The 9,636-nt window shown below is 38.7% G+C and overlaps 1 protein-coding gene across 1 annotated transcript in view; it reads right to left on the bottom strand.

Annotated features, from left to right (window-relative positions):
- Positions 1-9,636, bottom strand: part of LRP1B (low density lipoprotein receptor-related protein 1B) — a 1,756,854-nt gene that overhangs the window by 70,562 nt on the left and 1,676,656 nt on the right. The window contains exon 84 of the mRNA XM_014548045.1: positions 3,864-4,025. Within this exon, the coding sequence (XP_014403531.1) occupies positions 3,864-4,025 (162 nt within the window). The remainder of the gene's footprint in view (positions 1-3,863; positions 4,026-9,636) is intronic.

The following is a 9,636-nucleotide window of genomic DNA, read 5'->3' as shown; positions in this document are numbered from 1 at the left end:
TCCCTTCCTCTCTGAAATCAATAAAAATATAATTATATATATATTTGGCAATATATTTTATTTTACTTTTTATTTTTATTTTTTGCCAATCTGACAAAAAATAGGTATAATTTTGAATCATTCACACTGAAGACCCTTTAATACAGTTCCTCATGTTGTGGTGACCCCCAACCATAACATTATTTTTGTTGCTACTTCATAACTGTAATTTTGCTACTGTTATGAATCGTAATGTAAATATCTGATATGCAGGATGTATTTTCATTGTTACAAATTGAACATAATTAAAGCATAGTGATTAATCACAAAAACAATATGTAATTATACATGTGTTTTCTGATGGTCTTAGGCGACTCCTGTGAAAGGGTCGTTCGACCCCCAAAGGGGTTGCTTCCCACAGGTTGAGAACCATTGATCTAAGGAAAAAGAGGTCAGAGCCCCTAACTAAATAGTCAGGTATTGCATGTTTCACTAGGTGAAAATCACTGCTATATTTTATTAAACCTGTTGAGGTCTTTCTAATGTGCAGATTTTTATAGAAGTTACAGGCTCAAGGAGTGAGTATCCTATCTAATAAAGGAGAAACATAGTAATTAGCCGTACCTCTGCTACCCTTCCCATTGGCTAATCAGGGCGATATGCAAATTAACTGCCAGCCAAGATGGCGGCCAGCTTAGAATGTCTATGATAAAAAAAGACATTATAACTAGTGTCTGTGAGGATGTGGAGAAATTGAAACTCTCTGACATTGCTGGTGGGAAGGCAACATTGGGCAGCTACTGTGGAAAGCAGTTCAGCAGTTTCTCGAAATGTTAAACCTCGAGTTACCATTGGGCAGACAGTGCACCATATGACAGCTAGAAAGCTCCTCCCCCGGATCTCTGCTCAGCTCTGCCCAAGTCTCACCTTCTCCACGAGACCTTCCCTGAGCATCCTGTTTAGTACTGCCTGCCCTCACTCTCATCCTATGCCACCAGATCCTGCTCTTTCTTTTCATGTTTCCATAGACTTTCCATTTTACCTTCTAACCGCCTACATAATTTACTTTATTATTCTTTTATATGTGTTGTTTTATCATCCATCTCACCCCATTGGGATGTAAGTTCATCCAGGATTGGGATTTATTTTTTCCCTTCACTATCATAACCCAAGCACTTAGAACAGTGCCTGGTGTATATGTAGGGCCTCAGTAAATATTGGCTGACGTAATAAATGAACTGAGATTAGAGCAGAACGATGAAGCTGGTTGTGTCGGGATCCTCAAGACTACCCTCCCATTCACTGATTCACTAGAAGGACTCAGGGGACTCAACACATGTCTGTACTCACAGCTAAGATGTATTACAGCAGCTGGTAAGGATGCACAGCTGGATCATCGGGGAAAAGACACAGGCAGAGTCTGGAGGAATCCATGCTCAGACTTCCTTACGCTCTCTCATTCCCAGGAGGGGAAGGCCATATAGAAATGTGGCCACGTGTGTGATGTTTTTGCCCAAGGAAGCCCTTTAGAGACTCAGCACCCAGGATTTTTCTTGGATGCTGATCATGTGCTAAAGTTTCAGTCTTGAAGAAGGAAAGCAGGTGTTCAACATAAACCACGTTGTTTGTATGGTTTAGACACAGCAAGCCACCCTTATCATGAGGCAAAGTTTTATCTGAATGTAGAGAATAATTTACTAGCTAGGTTCCCAGATGCCAGTCACATAGACCTTTCTAAGATAGCAGTCTCCAGCCTGCTGTGTTTACTCTTTTTTTCTGAACACGAATTGACATTAAAATACGATCCTTAAGTATAATGTAAAGTAAAAGAAAATGTTAGATTTGTGAATGTTTCCTGACATAGTTTTTCCTTTGTATAACGGAATGTAGTCATTCCTAGGCAAAATATGGACTTTCTCTAGACCTCTGAGTCTTTGATCTTTTAAATGTCATATCATTTAAGCTGAGTATAGAGTTTTAAATTCTTTTTTTCTTTTATCCATTTATAGATCTTGGGATTTCTGGCACCACATCCAAAAAGTATGTACTTTTTAAGCTATCTGATTTTGTTGAGACAATGTATTTGTACTTATTTGAGCCTATCAAACGTTGTTTTCATTAAAGTAATTACTCATTCTCAGGCTAGGTAATTTTAGAATTGGTTTTTATTTTATTCTGGGTTTTTCTTTTTGTTGTTTTCTACTGGAACATTCAAACTATTGGCTATGACAATGAAAAGGAATAATATATTTTAGTCTCCAAGATTGTCATGAACTTTTATCCTATATAATAAAAGTGTAGTATACAAATTGTCCTCTCGACCGGGAGTTCGACCAGGGCGTGGGGCCAGCCAGGGGAAGGGAGGGAGGCCCTGGCTGACAGCCGGCAGCCACTAGGGACCCTACCAGTGTACGAATTTTGTGCACTGGGCTTCTAGTCTATAATAATAAAAGGGTAATATGCTAATTAGACCAGACATGCTTCCGGACAAAGCCTGGGCTGGAGGGAAGCAGCCCGGGTCCCAGGTGCCTGCCAGTGGCCAGAGGGAAGCCGATGCCTGCAGCTGAGGGAAGGAAGGCCTACTCTTGCACGAATTCTCATGCATTGGGCCTCCAGTTGTAGAATAAAAAGAAATATGAGGGCAGAGTCACAAGTAACACCAATATTTAAAGGTCAGGGAGAGAAGAAGGAAACAGCAAAAAACAAACAAACAAACATACAAAAACCCTGTGAAGAAGCAGCCAGTAAAACTGGTATGAAAATAAGAGATCAGTAAAAATAAAGACAAGCAAATAAGGTGTTTTGAGGAGGAAGTGATTAAGTGCTGGCTGCAGAGGTAAAATAGGAATTGAAAAATGACCACTGGGTATAAAAACATGAATAACATGAAAATAAATTAGTTAACTTGACTTGATAAAATATGTTTCAGCAGAATAGTGAAGATAAAAAGCCAACAGAGATAGAGTCAAAAGAAAAAATAGAGGAATTGGAGAATATAACAACTCTTAAAAGCAATGATACTATTAAAAAATGAGTAAATTAATAAAGTTGTAGCTAGAAAGGGATGTGGTCACAAGGTAAGGTTTTTAAAGAAAAAAAAAAACTAGGTAGAAAGGAAAACATTGATAAAGCAGGAGGAAGGAGGGGCAGTGGTAAGAGATGTGTCCATGAGTAGCTACAGGTAAATAGTGTCTGAGTGAGTAGCGTAGCATTTGACATAGCACAGGGTTCCTCTCCACGAGAAGGAAGACAGTGTGTGTGGGTATAGAATAAAGCACGTTGAGGGTGTGGAGGTGGAAACTTGTGGCAGTTCTCTTTAGGCAGCTGTCTTCAGCTGAGAGTAAAGTTGGGGAGCAGGTACTGGAGGTTTGAGGAGAAAGGAGAGAATATGACAGACATTTAGGAGAGTCCATTGATTTAGTGAAATACACTAAGAAGCCACAGTAAGTATCCATTTGAGATTAGTGATAAAAAAAAAAAAAACACCTCAACTAAGACCAGTGTATATGATTATGTGTTTTCCGTCAGTTGCATTTTGCAACAGGGCACCAGTTCAGGAAAGAGGGAACATTGGACTTAACCATGTTATGAATTTCCAGGAAAAACAACACAAGAGAAGAAGGAACAAGGGAGTCGAGGAGGATACCAGGGAATGATTATAATGATAGACTATGGAACCTAAGCTGGAGAAGGAAGAAACATAGATTCTTTAAGAGAAGGATGAAGAACAATGTAAAGAATTATTGGAGTTGAGGTGGTTCAGGGGCTGAAACTGGAAAATGGGGTGGCTGGAACTGAGATAATGTAGCAAATACAGTACAGGTAACAAGGAAGCTTCTTCATGTAAACATTAGTGCATGCCGCCTGGTGCGGCTCCCACTTACAGTCCTGGCATCTGTCCCCCGTGTGTTCAGGCGGGCAGTGGCAGTAAGGCTGGTTCCCAGCAGTCACACTGCAGGTCCCTTCGTTCTGACAAAAATCCTCACAGACCGTCTTGCCACAGTTTGGTCCAGTGAACCCCAGCGCACAGCGGCAGGTGGGTCTCCCTATTGGAAAAAGGTAATAAAAAGGAAATTACTGAGCTGAAATGGTTTATTTTCATGGAGTCTTCACTAGATAAGAATCAGGACGCCAGAGTTTCCATCAAAGTTGGTCTCTTACTTAAATCTGTGACTTGAGGCAGTAATTTGACCTCTTTGGGTCTCAGTTTCCCAATGTTCCCATGATGCTTAGATTCGATAACTCAGGTTCACATCTGGCAAAATTAGCAGAGCTCATTTTATACATAATTATATATACACAGAAATATTTTATGCTTTAAAGTGCTTTCATTATTCTCTGTATTACTCTTTCCTGGCCCATTTTGCCTTTTCAATTATGTTTGCTCTACTCATGTGGTAATGCAGATTGTATTGGCCATTAGAGGATAAAGCAGAGAAAATTATATTTCCCCGTGTTGATTCATGTACCAACTATTTCTGGATCTACATAAAATAGAGCTTAGACTTATAATAAATAAATATTTTAATAAATTTAAAGTGGACATGTCATCTATACTAATATTTATGAACGTTATTTTATTTGATTTAAATACACATACTGTGATTAGATATAAGCACTTACACAGTCCTATTTTATTTCATTTTGATATTTTTCTTCATAGTAAGGACTGTCACTTCTAGTCTGGTAAGATGATTTAGAAGTCTAATGTTAACAGTACACAATAGCAAATCTGATGGATCAACTTTAGATATTTTTCTTTATTTGCTCTGTGGGAACTAACATCGCAATGAAAGCTGAACAATCCTTTAAGGTGTTTTGAACATAACAGTTAACTGCTATATCAGGAATGAGTCTCTCTAACTGCCTGGACTGTCAAGAACTGAGCAGAAAATTGAGTGCACAACTAGCTCTGTAGATGTGGTGAACAAAACAAAATTAAATTAATGGCTATCATTTGTAAGGGGGAAAGAATGAGGTTTAGAAATTGTACAGATATAAAATAATAACATCAAATAGCATAAGAAAGAAATTCAGTTATAGATCTCAATGAACTAGAACTCAGAAAATGACACAGGGTTGCTAACATCAGAGACTATCCAAAAATCTCTCACTTTTGTAGAAATAAAGCATTGTTAGAGTGGCCAGAAAAATTCATGAATGTAATGCTTGAGGCTTGAGGTATGAAAGTGATATGTTTTCTTTATTGCCATAGATTCTATATTCTACAATGAAGGACAATTCTATGTTTCTACTTTTTTTTTTTTTGAAAAGCATTCTTAGGTGAATAAAATGTCTCCAAATAAAATCTACCTGCATTTCCAAGAGAAGGAATAAATTAAAGTTTCACAATTTACTTATTTAGTTTACTTTGAAAGGGCTCCACACACTTAAACATGCTAGAAGCTATTGCTTCTCGATGAAGAAAATTATATACATTTTTATGTTGAGTAGTATTGCTTTAAAATTTATTTATAAATGACATTAGTCTAGTGCAGGGGTGGGCAAACTTTTTGACTCAAGGGCCACAATGGGTTCTTAAACTGGACTGGAGGGCCGGAACAAAAGCATGGATGGAGTGTTTGTGTGAATTAATATAAATTCAAAGTAAACATCATTACATAAAAGGGTACGGTCTTTTTTTTTTTTTAGTTTTATTCATTTCAAATGGGCCGGATCCGGCCCACGGGCCGTAGTTTGCCCACGGCTGGTCTAGTGGCTAGATAAATTCCTATTAATAGGTTGATAAACAAGATAAATTTTATATACATTAAAAGCTGATTAACCTTGCATTTTTCATTACCAGAAAATGGCTTTAAAACTTGTAGATAAAGATTTTTCTTATAATGGTAGTGAATTTTCTAGTTGTTGATTACATACCTAGAAAATATCTTCACTTAAACAAAAATAGGTGAAACATAAAGACACAAACAATAGAATAAATGGTGGTAGGAAGATAAAGAAAATAGTTATTGTTGGAGCACAGTAACCAGGGAAAATGAAAACCCTGAACAAAAGAAGGGATATCTCTTCATCTACGAGAACCAGTGAATGGCTTACAGAGAAATAAAAAATACAAACAGGAACACGAATGCACAGAAGTTAAATGTGAAACACACAGTACAGAACATACAGAAGAAATTGATTGCATTAGAACAACTAGAACAAGTGCATACAGAGAACTGAAACATTGTAGATTTAAACTTTTCTACATTACTTTCCAGTTTATTATTCCTTGTTTTTTAAAATCAGGAGTGAAAAGAGTAAAATGATAGAAGTTTGAAAGAAACAAACACAGCGGGCTGCTAAGGCGCCTGCAAATCCCTCTATCTCCACCACTCAGAGACACAACACCCTGCTTTCATCTCATCTACAGCTGTTTGGAAAGTAAGGCAGTGACCAGGTTGTCTCCACCCCCCCCCCCTCCCCCACCCTGCCCCCGCTGGCATATGCCTACATCATTTTGAGTCTGGCCGAATTATTTTTAAAAGGCTCCCATTCCTCTTCCTTTGAAGAGAAGATTTATTTTTGACAAATAGAAATCTCTTCATATTCAGGGGGATGTTCTCTAACGAGAGAAACTGGGTGATGGTACAGCAGATCTTTTGTTTGCTGATGAGAAATGGACCATCTGTTGCAGAATTTTGTCATGGGCTCCACCTAATTTTTTCAAGACTCTCTCTGGGTACACCCTTACAAGTGGCACTGGGTTCATTTGGAAAGGTTTTTAGGTGGCTGGATTTGATTTTGACATTTGAAAAGGAAACAGCACAGTTACAATGACTAAGGCACAGCCGGGAGCTGGAGCGCTGACAGCCTTCAAGGGTAGCACAAGCAGGAAGAGCACCGATTGACCCGAGGAAGGAGGGTAGGAGCCATTTGCTAGCTCTGATAGTCTAGTTTCTATAGCATTTTTAGCTCAGACTGAGGAGTGTAAGTTGTCTGACTGTCTGTTTATAAACTATATGTGCCAATTACTGGTTGTGAGACCATGGGCAAATATCACCTCTCTGCTTATTTCCTTGTGTGTAAAAAGTGGATAGTAACAGTACCTACCTCATGAGTTATTGTGTAAAATTATATAGAATAAATGAGATAATATATGCAAAGCATTTTTAACCATGTTAGACGTATAGAAAGCACTGTTACATTTTAGATATGATTATTCTTATTTTACTGAGTGACATTCACCATTTATAGGCATGACTGACTGTCTACCAAGGTACTGCAACAATCTAAGAAAATCATTCTGAAAATGCTCTTAAGTTACACATTTTATGCCATTATTTATTTAATATAAAATTAAATTTTAAATGTGTTTGCATTGTAGTGATGGGATAGAGCAGAAATTCTCCATTAACTTTATTCTCAGACTGCAACATTTCAAACTTTGAAGGGTGGTTTCTTCTCCTTTACCTTCTAAATATGCTTAATCCTACTCACACAATACACACATAACAAAAAAGCACACCTAATCTTTGTCATGTTCTTCTACTTGTACAACTTCAAATTTTGGTACATCCTTGAACTTTTTAAAAAGAAATCTACACTCACTGCTTCCAATTCTACCAGTAGATGACCAAACAACAACAACAACAACACACCAAAAACAAACAATCAAAAAAAGGTCATAAAGTCACATTCCAATCCCTCACAGGGTTTACAGTTTTAATTTTTTAAAATATACAAAATAATGTGTCTTAATCGGTTACTTCTCTTTGTTTTCTCAATAGAGAGGTCAGATTTTTCAATATGTACATATTGCTCAAGTAAGTTAATTTTCATTCCCTAGTGGTAAGAACGGTTTAGAAATGAAGAAGTTAACATGTGGTGTTGCCTTTACTATATATTTATGTACTATTGCAATGTTTACCTCAAATCTCTTAGTCCATAAATCAATTAATTTCTTCTCAATTATTATTGTCCTCAAATTTTCTTCATAATTTTACGCTGATTAACAGATACCCTTGAAAATTCTACCCACTTGGCCTCTAAGACACTATTATTATTGACTTCCCTATCTTTTTTTCTATTCTTTTTTAAAAATCCCAATTGTCTTTATGTTTACTCTTTCTGTCTCTCAAAGAAATGTTATTCCAAACTCTCTCTGGTGATATTATCCAACATTATGGCTTCAATAATTATCTCTGTATCTGAATACCTCTGACCCAATTTTCTGATTATGGGCTCATTCTCCATACTAAACTTCAGACCATATTGTATATTGTATATCTCTCACTGCTCAGTAGATTCAACTCCTCCCACAATCCCCAAGAGATAAAAATTTTGTCATGAACATTGTTCTCTGGGGATACACAATTTTTAATGCTATAACATTCGCTTTTACATATGCTACATTTTATATATTAACTATTTGAATTCTAATTTTATCTCAAATTTATATTATAAATAACACTATATTGAACATTTTCACACCCAAATCCTATATAATGAAAGCCTAATATGCAAATTGTTCGACTGCTCACTATGACATGTGCTGACCACCAGGGTATGGCATAGAACATGGCGGGCCTCGGTGACACAGTGCTGACAGCGGGCGGCAGTTGAGGTGCTGCCAGCCCCAATGGGCCCGACAAGAGCGGGACCACAGTGGGATGGTGGAGTAGGTGAGCAGGCAGCACCAGGCCAAGGCGGGTGCGAGCGGAGACCCGATTGCCCTGCCGATCACCCTGCAGACAGCAACCAGTGGCAGTGGTGGGAGGTGGGGCCGCCACCGACTCCCAGGCATTGAGGGAGCCAGTTGAGGGGCCTGGCCCCGATTGATCGCCCCACAGGCGGGATGGTGGAGCAGGTGAGGGGGTGGCACCAGGCCACAGTGGGGTGCCAGGCAGGGTTGCAAGGCTGGGGGCATGAGCTAGGGGCATGAGCTGGGGCCCAATACCCACAGGCCACCCTGAGGGACCCCACTCATGCATGGATTTGTGTATGGGGCCTCTAGTATTGTACCAGTATAATCCTTGGGATATGTTTGTAACAGTGACATTATTAAGTGAAAAGACATTAAAACTTTGAAAGGTTTATACCATGAACATTTTCTTCTGGTAGTGACTTAAGAATGCTGATGCCATCTATGTCTGACTAGGCTCCTCCTCCACTTCCTCATTCTCAATTATTTTTCTCCCTATTTTCCTCTTTTCTTTTTTATATGTCTGTGTGCATGTATATGCAAGACTAGTCTTCTGCCATTGGCTCATTATGTCTCCTATTTTTTTCTACTTGATTTGTTAGAGCTATAAAATCCTTTGTTACTTATTTAATAATATGCAATGTTATTTTAATTTTATTTTCAATCACAGTGGACATTCAATATTAGTTTATATTAGTTTCAGGTGTACAGCATATAGCATAGTGGTTAAACAATCATATAAATGTGATTATAAAAGTACTCACCTGGCACCATACATAGTTATTACAATACTAGAGGGGGGGTCCCTAGGCCTGGCTGGCGATCAGGGCCAATGAGGTTCCCCGCCTCCCCGCCTCCTCCTCCCCTCCCTCCTGCATGCCACCACCACACAGTTCCCCACCTCCCCATCTCCCTCCCTCCTCCTTCCCTCTCTGCCTGTGTCTGCTGCCACCCACCCCTGGTTCCCCAACACAGCCCAGGGCCTGGCCCGGATTGGGCGATCGGGGCCT

Source organism: Myotis brandtii, unplaced genomic scaffold (genome assembly GCF_000412655.1).
Source record: "Myotis brandtii unplaced genomic scaffold, ASM41265v1 scaffold493, whole genome shotgun sequence".
NCBI classification, from domain to species: domain Eukaryota; kingdom Metazoa; phylum Chordata; class Mammalia; order Chiroptera; family Vespertilionidae; genus Myotis; species Myotis brandtii.
The sequence above is the reverse complement of the archived record's forward strand: the minus strand, read 5'-3'. Positions and strand labels throughout refer to the sequence as shown.